Below are 15,558 nucleotides of genomic sequence, written 5' to 3'. Positions count from 1 at the left end.
GATTGGCTGCTATTGGAAACAGGGTACTGGACTTGATGGACCTTCGGTCTGTCTCAATATGGCAACACTTATGTTCTTAACTGGTGGTCTTGGCGCTGTCCATGGCTCCATTTGAACATCTGCGCTCGATTTCCACCAAGCACCTTCACTATCAGGATGGTGTTTCTGGTAGCTATCACCTCTGGTCGTGGAATCTCCGGGCTGCAGGCACTAGTTTGCTGGAACCTGTATCTGTCCTTCAAGGAGGACATGGGGCTGCTATGTACAGGCCTCTCTTTTCTGTCAAAGTGGTGTCTCCATTCCATGTTGATCAGGAGGTCTGCTTGACCTCCTTTTTGCTGAACGTTCAGCACCTGGGGATCAGAAACTCCACAAGCTAGATGTCCAGAGGACTCTGCTCTGGTACCTGAGGGAGACAAATGAATTTCATCTCTGTCTACCTCTTTGTGCTCTCCATGGCCTTTGGTAGGCCAAGCAGACTCTAGGCTTCCATTGTGAGGTGGATCAAGGTAACTATTGAGTCCTCCTACATTGGCAAGAATCATCCAGTGCCTTGAGGATTCATGGCCCTCTCTTCTAGGGCTCATAATCCACTCTACTAGGTCTCAGACTGCTGCCTGAACAGAGGCTCAGGCAGTGTCCCCTGTGGACATTTGCAGGGTGCTGACTTTGGTCATTGCTCCATTCCTTTGTAAGCACTAAGGTTGGACATGTAGGCCAAAGCTGTCATTCAAGGGGCTTTGTCTTTCCCTGCCCAGTGGAATGCTTCAGTACATCCTATTCATGCAGAATGGTGGAGCTGATGCTAAGAAAGAAACTTATATTTTACCGGATAATTTTCTTTTCTTTAGTCAGCGACACCATTCAACAATCCCGCCCTTGGAAGACCTCGGCCTGGGGTTCTAGGTGTGCTCTGTGCTTCCTTTTCGTAGTTCAAAATTAAATCATTTTGTGATTGGCAGCCTTACAGGTTCCCGTGATATGGCTATATCCTGGTATATGCAGGGTAGCGAGTGACATTCAGTGGTGGCTGGCTCGCTTGATTATCTTTGCAGCTGCAGTGATTGATGGGGCATGAGTGTATTACAAAGGGACCTTCTGCTAATTGTTCTAGGGAGCACATCTGCTTAAGCTGGTAATGTCACTGGCAGAATTCAGTTTTCTCTACCTCCACCTGCTGGTAGGAAGAGATAACACCCATTTGTGCAGAACAGTGTCGCTGACTAAAGAAAAGAAAATGATCCAGTAAGACATTTTCTCCTTCCCTGTCCCCATCGGGCTTACAGTCTAAGGGCTAACTTCACTAATTTACAGTAAGACATATTATGCAGTTGAGTGTGTTAAATAACACATGTTAAATAGCATGAACACTGACCCCTTTATTGTTAATGGGCCAGAGGCGTAGCCAGGTTCTGATCTCAGGGGGAGCGGACTTATAAAATAGGCGCCGGTTGGTGTCAGCTAGACAGCAGTGTCTGTGTTGTTGCTCAGGTGCTATGCTGGGCAATGATTAATACAGGCTGTCTATGTTGCGTCCTGCCTACAAGGAAAAAGTAAGTTACATCAGGAGGCAGGATGCAGAAGAGGTCCCTGGACAGGCCAGAGCAGGCAACCTGTCTTTTTAACTACAAAGTAAAAATGTTCAGGAATAGCACACTTATTCCTTCCACTGCTCGTTTAAATCAGATGGACTTTTGTTTGTGTGGTGACTGTCAAGGCCCCAACGCTTGTAGAAGGCCAACTATGGGAATTGCCAGTGCCGGAGGGAGAACGGCTCTTCAGAGCAGTAAAAGTGACCACGTGGACGGGGAGAGCGGGCAGGAGAGGCGCATAGGCGCCATGTTTTTCTAAAAACCTGTTTGGGGGAGCAACTGCTCCCCCCTGCGCCCCCCCCCCTAGCTGCTCCACTGAATGGGGCCTATATACTACTAATGCCTGTTAATTCATTATTAACACGGGTCACTAAATCTAAGTTTGTACCTGAGGCAACAGAATAAATTAACTTTCCCAAAAAGAAGCATTTTGGCATACTAATCCTTGTTTCAGTGCACTGGAGTTTGGTTTCAAATGCAATATACATTTTGTTTAATGACATAATATAAATGCTTCTGCAAGACATGGATAATATCAGTGGAGACCTCTTTGCACTTTATTTCTAGAATAAGGAATCAGGTACACCATCTTGATTGATTTTTAGATTAAGGTGTGCTGGAAAAAATTTTCATTTGTGTTTCATTTTGTTTTTATTTTACTTCATGTTACTGAATGCTAAAACAAAACAAAAAAAAATGCACATCTCTAGTTTTAAGTAATGTCCAGTTATGACCTTACCAAGGATAGTAATCTTGGGAGTTCTGTCTTTTCCCAGGCGTGCTCATCTTAGACTCTGTCTGGAGAAGCTGAAAATGCTGGTACCACTTGGACCAGAATCCAACAGACATACAACACTGAGTTTACTAACAAAAGCTAAAATGCATATCAAGGTGAGTCCTGGATTCCTTTTGCCTTTTGAAGCACTGAAACCAATAAGCTGTCAGTTCACTTGATAAGGGTATTTTATAGCCTAGGGCTGAGAGCAGCAGTTGTGCAGGTAAATGAATGATCGTGATTGCTCTGGACAAAAAATTGATATGTTAAACTTTTTATACAGAGTAAGAACAAAAGGGATGAAATTGGGGCTGGGGGGGAGGGTAGGAGATGGATGTAGGTTATATTTAGCATCCAAAGATTTTCAGTAGCTGTATAGACAAAATGGAACATAATCACTCTGTAAACTCACCTTGGGATGGAGGGGTAAGGAAAGGATTAGACAGATTGTGTGTGGTTACTGTTTCAAAGACCAGAGTGATCCCAGATTTTCTCAAGAGAACAAGCAGGACAGCGTAGTTTCACATTTGGGTAACGTCATCCAGTAGGAACCCTCATTGGAGATGCTACCTAGCGTTCTACTTCCTGGAAACTTTTGGGACCATCTAACATGCATGTGCGCACATGTTCCCACCCACCATCACTGTGTTGGACAAAGCAGTCGTTTGTTTTTTATTCCCCCCCTCCCCCCCTTCACAGAGCTAAGAAGATGCTGTTTGTAGTGCACCATTTTGGCTTGTGCTTTAAGCGAGTTTTTCCTGTTTTTCTCTTTGCCCGAGTCATTTTGTTCCTTCTTCATGTGGGACCAAGCTTCGCTTCTTCCCCTTAATTTTTCTTAGCGTTTTCAGCTTTTTTTTTTTTTTAGATTTCCTTATTTTTCTGTGGCTCTCCTGGCCCTCTTAGGTTTTGAGCTCCCAGTTGGGTAGGTATCCCATTTTTCGTAAAACTGAGCTGTTTGATTTCGCTTCAGCGATTTTTCCTCCAATGTCCCAGAAAACACCAGTGGTTTTAAGATGTGTTCCAGATATGGTAGGACCATACCCCTCAAAGACACTTATTCACTTATTCTTGTGCCTTTCATGTCTGTGCTATTTATAATCCCTGTTTGTGCAAACTATGTTCACAGCTTTTAAGAGATGAGAGCAGCAGTTTGAACATATTAGACCAATCCATTGACTTTGTCATTGGAGGCATTGGTACCTATGACTCCTGAAGCTACATAGGACACTGGGGACAGATCAGTATTGAAGAGGTCTCCATCTGCCTCAACATTGGCTGTTGGTAAGGCCCATCCGCATTTGGCATCTTCTGATCCTGCACTGAGGTCTTATAAGGATTCAACAGACAAAAGTAGAGGCTGAGCAAGGACGAGTCCTACACTGGAGATGTTATAAAAAAATCCTTTATTGATGCAGATATGGAGAGACCCGACAGTGTTTTGGCGTGTATCAACGCTTACATCAGGGGTCGAATTGCTGACTCAAACCAAAAGAACTGATATTCAACTCTGCATATGTGAAATCGTAAAACTGTGATTAGGTCAAGCTGGTCGGAGGACAAATGCAAGTGGACCACCACTAGCAAGCTCTGTAGCAGACCGTACAGAGCTTGCCTACAGAGCTTGCCAGTGGTGGCCCACTTGCATTTGACCTCCGACCAGCTTGACCTAATCAGTTTTACGATTTCACATATGCAGATTTAAGTATCAGTTCTTTTGGTTTATCAATTCGACTCCTGATGTAGGCGTTGATACACGCCGAAACACAGACCATGTCGGGTCCCTTCAACAGATTAGTTCTCTGCATGCATCTTAAGTTCTTTCCTTGGGTGGTATCAGAGATCTGTTATAACCACTCGGTTCTAACAACATTCTTCCCAAATCCCCATTCCCATCCCAGCAAAAGCACACTGCACACTTTGGACTGCAAGAGAGCTTTAGCCTTCTATCAGAGTGGACCAAAGCCCATAGACTGTCCACTCAGCTTTTTGCTTCTTTTGACCCACACATACACACACACTCGGTACGGGGGCTGCTGTCGGTTAATGCACTCTAATTGATCATTTATAAATATGTTAAATAGCACTGGTCCCAGTACAGATCCCTGTGGCACTCCACTATTCACCACTGAGGAAAAATAACCATTTAACCCTACCCTCTGTTTTCCATCAGTAGCCTATTCCTAATCCCAGATCTTCAAAGCTTTAATTTGGTCTTCAGGCCACACATGTACCTCTCATTTCTGTTTTGACAAAGGTTCCAACATGACAGCTGGTTTGGTCAGCCAATCTGTTAGCATTTATTTGGGGTCCAGAATCCAGCTCACCCACTAAGCCCATTTTGTTTCTTTTCCAAGCTATTCTTCACCCCCCCCCCCCCCCCCCTCCCAAAAAAAAAAAAGTTCCTGGCCTTGCTAGTTGCAGGCTTATTCTGTTTCATTCCCTTTTTTAGTTTTAGACAGCCTGTTAACTAGAGATTCTCAGATGTGAAAATATGCTGTTCTGTTTTGTTTGACCTTGGAAAAAGCAAAGTTACCTGTTACAGGTGTTCTCTGAGGACAGCAGGAGACACATTCTTATATTCCCACTCTCCTCCCCTAGGAGCTGTATTCTATCAACTAGTATATTAGACTGCCTAGGTTCCATGCAGTGGAGGTGGGCAGGAATGTATGAGCGAATGTGCAGTGGACTGTCCCAAAAGCTTCTAGAATTAGAATGTTGGGGAGTGTCTCTGTTTAGGGTTCCATTGGATGATATCCCCCAGATGTGAGAATGTGTCCTGCTGTCCTCAGAGAACACCTGCTAAAGATGAGTAACTTCACTTTTTGCACATTAACACAAAAGTAATCAAGTGTAAGGTAACATATAAATAACTCAAGTTTAATCACTGCTGCAGAGAGTTGAAGGAGCTTGAGAGCAAATGTATAGCATCTTTCATATAACATTTATATGTCTAGTATAATATTGGTGATATGTGTGCAAAGTGTCTGAGATATAGGATATTCTCCGAGGACAAGCAGGCATAATATTCTCGTGTATGGGTGACGTCATCCACAGAGCCCAGTGCGGACACTGCCATAGTGCACTGTCACTTTAAAACGTTGGAGCAGTTTCCCCACCCCCTCTGCGTGGGTGCCTTCCTGCCTGACGCTTGAGTGCATTATCAGTAGTCCGGTATTTTCCGCTGATCAGAGAGTTTGGTTTTCTAATCTCTCAGCACATCAAACTTTGCCATTTGGTGCCTTCCTTTTTTCGGGATATCTTTCTTCATATTCTTTTTTGTCTATTCATTTTTTTTTAATTATTTTTTATTTTTCGTCCTTTGAAGCCTCTGAGCCCTTCTTTTGTCCGGAAAACATGGACTGTTTTTAGGTACACAATTACTTGAGCTCCCCAGGCTATAGAGCCTTTCAACCTTGCCTTGGTTGTTTTCCCCTGTCAATGAGGGTGCCAAAGTGGCTTTTAAGATGTGTGCTCAATGCAATAGGACTATTTCAGGCCACGACCTCATAACTAGTTTGTTCAGTGGTTGGATCTGGAGCCCTGAGACCATAAAGTGTAGCCTCTGCCTGCACACGCAGGCAAGGACCTTTACAACCCATAGAAGTCCAACGTGACTTTTTGGTTCTACATCGGCATCCACATCAAGCATGGCAGGGATTTGCCACTTGACGTGGAACCTGTATCGACATCAGGTGCACTGACGCAACATCAAGGCGATCCAACGACAGACTTGGTACCGTGACCATGTAAGGACTCTGTCCTCTTCGTTGGTGCTGCATGCATCGAGGGACCTGCAGTGTAAAAAAAATATATATATACCCCCCAAAAAACCTAAGAATCACTGCCATCATTTCCAGGCACTCTGCCAACACCTCCCCTGCATCAGCATCTTCGTTTCTCCTCAGAACAAGTAGATTCCTGCGTTTTTGTTCCAGACTCTGTTCTCCAACTGTACATCCCAGATGCATTCTTGCTCCAGTGGGGAATGGACAACCTATATGCTTTTCCTCCACTACCTCTCCTAGAGAAAACTCCTCTTCTCAGGACTGTGGTTGGGACTAAGGACCCATGATTCTAATTGCTCCCTACTGGCCTCGTCAAATATGGTTTCCCCTTCTCCTAGAGTTATCATCCAGAGAACCATTGAGGTTAGATCCTTTTTCAAAATAGAATGAGGGGTCCCTCCTTCATCCAGACGCTCGGTCTCTAGACATGACGGCTTTGGTTCCTGATGGCATAGATTTACATTCCTTAAACCTTCCTGACAGAGTCTCTAGGATATGTCCTAACCTCTAGGAACACCTACACAGAAATATTACCATTCAAGTGGAAAAGTTTCCCCTCTGGTGCTCCCCTACTAGGAGCTCTCTGCTACCCTTACGGAGTACCCACCTCCATCTTTTAAATTCTTGGCCTCAAAACTAACTCAGAGTACACTTTGAGTGCCGTTAGCATGTTTCACTTCAAAGTTAATAATAAACCAGTTTCGTTCATTCCCTTATGTAAGGATTAATGAAAGGTTTATTTACTACCGCCTGTGGTTTGGGATCTCCATGTCATCTTGACATCTTTCCTGCTACTTCCTTTTGAACCACTTCATTCTGTTATCTGAAGTTCCTCACAGTAGGTAGTATTCTTAATAGCTCTTCTGCCACAAGAGTAAGCAACTTCAAGCCATTGTGGCAGAACCTACCTTACACCAGGTTCTATCATGACAGGGTTATAGTCTGAACCCACCCCAAATTCTCCCTAAAGTGGTATTCGAGTTCCACCTGAATCAGTCCATATTACTTCTGTCTTCCCTAAGCCACACTGTCATCCTGGAGAAGTAGCACTGCATACCTTTGACTGCAGACCTGCTCCTAGCATATGATCTGGAGTGTACAAAACCTCATAGGAAGTCCTCCCAGCTTTTTGTATCTTTCGACCCTAACAGATTAGGGATACCCGTCAACAGACTTATTATATCTACTTGGCTGGCTGTCAGGCTTATTTTCGAAAGTGAAAGACGCCCATATTTCAACCCAAATCGGGAGATGGGCGCCTTTCTCCCGTGGGCGCCCAAATCGGTATAATCGAAAGCCGATTTTGGGCGCCTCCAATTGCAGTCTGTCGTGGGAACGAACAAAGTTGACTGGGGCATGTCGGAGGAATGGTGAAGGTGGGACTGGGGCGTGTTTATCAGCCGAGGAGAGATGCTTATTTTGGACCCTTTTTTTTTTCACGAACAAGTCCCCAAAAAGTGCCCCAACTGCCCAGGTGACCACCCGAGGGAAGGGAGCTAGGGAGGTTAAGTGCCCCCTAGGGTGCCCGGTTGGAGTCCTGTCATGTGAGGGAGACCAGTGCACTACGAATCCTGGCCCCTCCCATGACCAAATGCTTGGATGTGTTCGTTTTTGAGCTGGTGGCTTCGTTTCCATTATCGCTGAAAACCGATACCGCCCATCTCAATCCGCCTGGCACCAACCGTATTATCGAAACAAAAAGATGGACGCCCATCTTTTTCGAAAATACGGTCTGTCCGGCCCCTTCGCGTACCTGTCCTCAGAAATAGTCGCCCATGAAGATGGGTGTCCGCGTTCGATTATGCCCCTCTGTATCTCCTACATGTATACTCAGGCTGAGCTGACCCTTCATGGCGGATACTAATCACAGTGTAAGAACCATGGCAGCTTCAGTAGCCCATTTCCACTCTGCCTCCATTGAAGAAATTTGCAAGGCAGCAACTACATTGATCTTCTTTCCACACCCCTTTCACTGCTTACTACCGTCTGGAGCAGCATTCTAGGCAGGATAGCCGGTTTGGGAGAAGCAGAGGCTCACTATCTAATTTGCCAAAAATTCATTTATGTTGTGAGCCTGGTAGCTAGCGAGTCCCACATATGAGAATATTTATGCCTGCTTGTCCTCGGAGAAAGCTACATTACCTGTAGCAGGTGTTCTCCTTTGGGCAGCAGGCATATAACTGCTGGCCCCTGTGCTCGAGTATCAGGCGGGAAGACACCCACACATGCGCGTTGGGGCACTGCCTCACTTTTAAAGTGACAGTGTACTATGACAATGTCCACGCCGGGCTCTGTGGATGGCATCACCCACATGTGAGAATATATACCTGCTGTCCTCGAATTACAGTTAAGTAATTAAGCTTTAGAACCTATTGGCAAGAGACTTGATTTTACTGGCTTTTTCATATAGATATTGAATTTTTTGAGGGGTGGGGGGATTTTAATAAATCAGGACCAAAGTGAGAGAGATAACAATATTTACTTTGAAGTTTGGGGTTGCAGTTTAAATATATTTGTAAGATTTAAGAGTAAGATGCTGCTTGTAAACCCCCCTACCTGTATAGAAGTTGTCCTTCAAAGAGCTATGAGGTTAAAAAGGATTTCTTTAGTCTGCTTGTGTATGGCCTTACTGAACTGTGACCATATACAAGGCATGCACAAATTTATTCTAGCTGTATTTCAATAGCTGTTGTGTGCCTGTACTAACCTAAAGAGCTGCAAGCATTCTAAAATGTTTCTGGACGATTTTATTCTACTTCAGTTTTGTTTATATGAAGAATGCCAAGTTTAACATACTACTTAAACCTGTAGAAACTTGAAGATTGTGACAAAAGAGCACTACACCAAATAGATCAATTGCAGAGAGAACAGCGGCACCTGAGGAGACAGCTGGAGAAACTGGGTATAGAAAGAATACGAATGGACAGTACAGGTTCCACAGTGTTTTCTGAGCACTTTGACTCTGATAGAGGTAAGGATAGTTGTTTTTGTGTTGTATTTCGGTATGAGATGTAAGCAGTAGCTAAGCACGGTTTGAATAAAGAGACTGGGCTGCCTTCTTTGCACCAGTGTTTGTGAATGGACCATCACTGCATACATTTGCCAGAAACCGCTGCAAGTGAAATTTCATTCTTGAGTGAATTTGGCTGCCGCCTTCTCATTATCTGTTGGGTTTTTGGAGTATATATTTTACTGTTTGATCCTGGATCCTTGAACTGTATCCCAGCACGTAAAGTCATCCAAGCTCCCTCTCTATGTCCATTTACTGCATGGGGAAACCTTAGTTGATACTTTGGGACTCAGTGCAAAGGAAATGTAATTCTGCACACTGCGTTTTAAAATTCTGCTTCCTTTTTGTCCATACCAGACTAGTAATATATATAAAAACATGACAGCAGATCTACCTGAAGTTTTCTAACTGTACAGATCGTGGCTGCATACTTTCTTGCAGTCCTTCACTTCTTATATATATTTACACAGCTTTGGCTTTATATCTAACTGCAGTCTTTGGCTGCATATCTCACTGCTGAGCACACCTGCATATTTCATCTCTGACCACAGCTGCATGCCTAACTGCTGAGCACAGCTCCAAATCTGCCTGCAGAGTATGAAGGCATATCTAGCTATAGGGCACAGCTGTGTCTATCTGCAGGGCACAACTGCCTCTCTCTTTCTTTTTTTTTTTTTTTTCTCTAATTCAAGTTTCTCCGAGGACAAGCAGGCTTAATCATTCTCACAAATAGGTCAACTCGCCAACGCGGATCATCGACCCATTTGTGAGAATAATAAGCCTGCTGTCCTCAGAGAATACCTGCTACAGGTAAGTATCTTCACCTTTTTGTAGCAAACATAAGCAAAACAACATTTTATAGATACAGAACAGCAATAGAAATGCTACAAGGCTCTAAACCCCACCCCTCCCCCCTATTAACAAAGCGAAGCCCTCCCTACCCCCAGGTAATCAGCCAAACAAAAGCTGCAGTCCATTTCCCAGTCACGGAATCAAGAAGCACCCCCACCCCACTGCAGGGGACTAGAGTGCGGACTAGACCTCCGTATGTGTACACTGCTTCCACTCGCAATAAATATCCCACACCTTATGGAAGGGAAGGATCCGACCAGTTGTCATCTGGTACATGTGGTCCACAACTTCCTCTCTAACTGCAGTACACAGCTGTATGGCTCTCTGCATGGCACAGGTTCATCCGTAACTGCAGAGCACAATTGCAGTAAGAGGTTCTTTAGTAGCTCTGCAGCAGGGTGTATCTTCATAGCACACCTGTATTTGCCAGTAACTTTGTCACAGTTATAGCAGCAACCACCTGTAGATCATTACTGCTGCAATGTGGAAACTCAAATGCGTGAAACAATTCTTCCCGAGGGGAACATTTCGCAACCTGATACAATCAATTATACTAAGTCATGTAGACTACTGCAATGCGGGATGCAAAGAACAAACCTTAAACAAACTTCAGACCTCTAAAAACACGGCAGCTAGGCTTATCTTTGGAAAAACGCAATTTGAAAGTGCAAAACCCCTTTGCGAAAAACTACACTGGCTCCCAATCAAAGAACGCATTGCTTTCAAAATCTGCACTCTGGTTCACAAAATTGTCTACGGTGAAGCTCCGGGATACATGACAGACTTGATCGACCTACCAACTAGAAACACATCCGAATCAACACGAACGTACCTAAATCTCCACTACCCAAGCTGCAAAGGACTCAAATACAAATCAACTTACGCGTCCAGTTTTTCCTACATAAGCACACAACTGTGGACTGCATTACTAAAAGCCTTGAAAACTACGAACGACCACCTAAACATCCGGAAAACACTAAAAACTAGCCTGTTTAAAAAGGCATACCCTACTGATCCAACATAAATGCCTGATTTCTGCAACACAACAAAACTAAAGAACGTAATGGACATAACACAACTCTTCCATTGTACGATTCTCTAGTGTGGCTGTGCCACATGAGCTTTCTCTTACCACAACATCACGTTGTATTTGTTTACACCAGAGTCTGTAATGCCTCTCTGGTACTATGTAAGCCACATTGAGCCTACAAATAGGTGGGAAATTGTGGGATGTAAATGTAACAAATAAATAAATGTTATCCTAGGCTCTTCAGCGTAGTTCCTATGGCCTTCAGTATGTTTTCACTCCAGAGGTAGTTTACTTCCCTATTACTACTACTACTATAAATCATTTCTATAGTGCTACCAGTCGTACGCAGTGCTTCACAATTGTACATGAAGAAAAGACAGTCCCTGCTCAAAAAGAGCTTACAATCTAAATCAGGACAGACAGACAGACAGGACAAATAAGGGATAAGGGTAGGACAAACAGATAGGACACATAGGGAAAAAGGACTATTGAAGAGAGGAAGACAAGATAAGGTTACGAGCAGGTGACAAGTTAGGAATTAAAAGCAGGTAGGCCTTTAGCCCGGATTTGAAGGCAGCCAGCAACTGGTAAATGTATGGTTTGGTTTCAGCAGTTGGCTGTATACTGTAGTCAATTCCGACTTGTGTGGTGTAACTGCGGCCGCTGGCTGTAGGGTGTAGATGAGCCTTAGAACAGCAGATCTGGCCAGTTGCCACAGACACACTCTCACTCTCTCATATGCTTGTGCACACACTCACACACTCTTTCTCTTTCATATGCTTGTGCACACACACACTCTCTCTCTCTCTCTCTCTCTCTCTCTCTCTCTCTCTCTCCATCATGCTTGTGCACACGCACACTCAGCTGTATTGCTAGTTCAAACATTCAACTCTTCATAGTTGCTGTTCTCTTGTGTTTCCAGACTTCCACATTGTGCAACCATGTCGCCTCCCTTACTGCCCACATATACTGTGTTTCGTGCTTTATAAACTGGACAAATTCACAGGCATTATGCTTCTGCTATATTATTCAATAATCAAAATATCCCTAACACCTCCTATTTAAATCATCCTTATCTGTAATCAGTTCTTTTCACAGTGTGCTCATTTCTACAGTCTTCATTTTAATCAATCGGGGATATTCAGAATTTTTAACAGCGCAACCATCCAGGTCATTTTTCAACATAATGATGGTGCTGTTTAACTCGTCATAATTCAACCCGTTTTCTTATTACTTTTATTTTACCAATAATATAAAACTTTACTTATATGGTGAATTCCCAATAATATAAAACTTTTCTTATATGGTGAATTCCAACTTCTCAGATAATAAACTTCCAATTGAATAAATATAACTTAGCTTTTAAGCAGCTGTATAGAGCATTAATTCTCCAGCTTCAAACCTCCGCCGACTTGGCCAGGTTTCGAATTTCTTCGTCAGGGAAGAGGTTTGCTGAGAAGGAAACACAATCTATCAAACATTGTCCCCAAACCAACAATTAAATTTCCTAATACTCACTCACTGTGAAATTACCGTCTTAGATATTGCTTCAACATCAAAATAAAATGGCTGTGGCGTCTCTCCTACCTCAGCAACTTAAATAACCACAGCTGAATAGAATCCACCAGTTATAATGCAACCATGTCATATTCGGACCCACCAATCATAGAGAAGGGAGTAGAGAACATCATGTAGTCTTAAAGGTATATCTCAAATTAAAGACCACCAATCTATTTCAGAATTTAGCCCATAAGGAGATAACGAATGTAGATGAAAAATCCACCTTTGTTCTTTATAATTTAATAAAGATTCAGGATTTCCGCCTTCCCATCCTAACTGAATGTAGTCTATAATTCGCCACCTAATGTCTTCAATTTGATGATTTTTTTCTATCCAATGTTGGACTATAGGAGCAGTCAATACTTTATTTTTTATCCGTGACTTGTGCTCATTCAGTCTGATTTTAATCGGGCGGCTTGATCTGCCTATATAAATCAAATGGCATGGACATTCAATGATATATATACCATTAGATGAATTGCAATCAGTTCGAGCTCTTGCCACTATTGGTTGTGTAGATCGAGGGGGTGTCCAAGATATTCCTTCGATCGTAAACTGACACCATTGGCATGAATTACATTTAAAATGTCCCAAAGTCATAGGGTCCAATGCAACATAGTCCAATCTCTTATAGGTCAGCATCTCACCTATTGTTTTCCCTCTTTTGAACGCACAGATCGGGTGATCTTCAAAACAAGAATGTATCTGTAACATTTTCCAGTAGCAATGTATACTTCTGTTAATATTCAAACTCAAAGTAGAATATGGAATGACCAAAACCAATTTGTCTTCTGCTTGTTGCACATTATATTGTAGCAGCCAGTCCCTGCAGGCATATTTTGCTCTACGATATGCCTTTTTAATAACCGTAATAGGATATCCTCTATTCAAGAATCGTGTTGTCATCTTACATGCTTGATCCTCAAACATCACCTCTTCAGAGCAAATTCTTTTAATTCTTAGGAACTGGCTAATTGGTAAACTGGCTTTAAGATGGTAAGGATGAAAGCTTGAGAAATGAAGCAAAGTGTTGCGCATAGTAGGTTTCTGATACAGATTAGTACATAAGTGTCCATGTTTTTTATACACCCAGACATCCAAAAATTCAATGCCTGTCAGATGTGACTTAGATGTAAATTTCAAATTACATTGGTAGGAATTTAATTTTACCATAAACTTCTGCAAAGACTGAGGAGTTCCATTCCAGATAAAAAATATATCATCTAAAAAGCGCTTCCAAAGCGAAATCTGTTGAAATTCTCTTGATGAATATATAAAGGAATCCTCAAATTTGGCTAGATAGAGAGTTGCAATTGAGGGGGCTAAAGATGCCCCCATCGCCACACCTTGAATCTGTTCAAAAAACTCCTGTTGAAAAAAGAAGTAATTTTTTTCAATCACCAATTTTGCTAATTGCATCAAGAAATCTTTAGGGATGCGTTGAGGAGGTAAAAGCATATCTAATATATCCGCAATAATTTGTAAAGCTTCTTTCTGAGGAATCACAGTATATAAAGAAGTGACATCTACCGTCACTAAAATGGAATCCTCAGTTACTTGCACAGCTTGCAAAGAACGCAAAAAATCTGCTATATTATTGGCATTAGTACATGTCTTCTCCAGTTGAGTAATTCAGTTGTAGGCCCAGGCTTTACAGGTATACTTTGGGGCTCATTTTCGAAGTACTTAGACTTACAAAGTTCCATAGGTGACTATGCAACTTTGTAAGGCTATCCTTTTGGTTTTCACTGTTCATTTGGAGCATAAGTACATAAGTAATGCCATACTGGGAAAAGACCAAGGGTCCATCGAGCCCAGCATCCTGTCCACGACAGCGGCCAATCCAGGCGAAGGGCACCTGGCAAGCTTCCCAACGTACAAACATTCTATACATGTTATTCCCGGAATTGTGGATTTTTCCCAAGTCCATTTAGTAGCGGTTTATGGACTTGTCCTTTAGGAAACCGTCCAACCCCTTTTTAGACGGAGCAGTTCTCTGTACCCTCACATTTTCAGAAGTATGCCTAATTTTGTCTTTGCTTTGGTCCCAACCTTCTTGGGCACTGCTTTTTTACATCCCATTTATCTGGATTGGTCTGGTATGGATGAAAAGGAAGGGTAAATGATGTCTTAGCTAATTCATTTTCTTTCCTTTAGTCATACCAGTCTAGAACCTACTACCAGTCTAGAATCCGCCATTCTTCGTTTATTGGTTTTATTTCCACTATGCGCTATTCCTTCCTATTTGTCAGCTTTTGACAGGTTTCATTCATCTGTTTTTTTTTTGTTTTTTTTTCAAGTTTCTTCACTGTGTTCAGATTCACACACATGACTCGAAATAACCTGTATGTCAGTAGAGTATATGTCTTCTGTATTGGTGAAATTATTGGCTGAATGAGACATATGGTCCCGAGTTCTCAGTGGTGACTGACAGATATGTTCATGAGCACCAATGCTTGGCAAATCAAAATACTTGAACGTTCCAGGCTGCATGATGCCCTTAAGGGGCAAACCACAAAGAACTACTTTTTTTTTTTTTCTCTCTGTCTCCGACCACCGGTCAACAGACATAACTAATTTGTCTGGACTGGTCTAGTAGTGCTAAAGGAAAGAAAAGTATTGTTCTACGTAACTTAATTTTAAAATGCAATACAGAAAATTATGCAGAACATCATTTTTTGTGTATGCAGAATTCTCCCAGTTCCCCTACTCTTCCCAGCTCAATACTCTCCCCCCCCCCCCCCCCCCCCCCACCCCCACACACATACTATTTGAGACACCCATGTCTATGTCTGTTTCCTACTGTGCTGGCTCTCTAGCATGCTCTCTCTCCATCACATCTGTGCAGGCCTTCACTGTCACTTGTGCCTCCTCCATCTTCTGCTCTGCATTGTTAACTCTCTATCCTTTGTTTTTGGTTTATTCTCCAATGACAAGCAGGCAGAATATTCTCA

The 15,558-nt window shown here is 42.8% G+C and overlaps 1 protein-coding gene across 1 annotated transcript in view; it reads left to right on the top strand.

Moving 5' to 3' along the window:
* Nucleotides 1-15,558, top strand: part of MXD1 (MAX dimerization protein 1) — an 83,238-nt gene that overhangs the window by 61,155 nt on the left and 6,525 nt on the right. The window contains 2 exon segments of the mRNA XM_030202510.1: nucleotides 2,353-2,483; nucleotides 8,964-9,123. Of these exon segments, the coding sequence (XP_030058370.1) occupies nucleotides 2,353-2,483; nucleotides 8,964-9,123 (291 nt within the window).

This window comes from Microcaecilia unicolor, chromosome 4 (assembly GCF_901765095.1).
Source record: "Microcaecilia unicolor chromosome 4, aMicUni1.1, whole genome shotgun sequence".
NCBI lineage: Eukaryota > Metazoa > Chordata > Amphibia > Gymnophiona > Siphonopidae > Microcaecilia > Microcaecilia unicolor.
The sequence above is the reverse complement of the archived record's forward strand: the minus strand, read 5'-3'. Positions and strand labels throughout refer to the sequence as shown.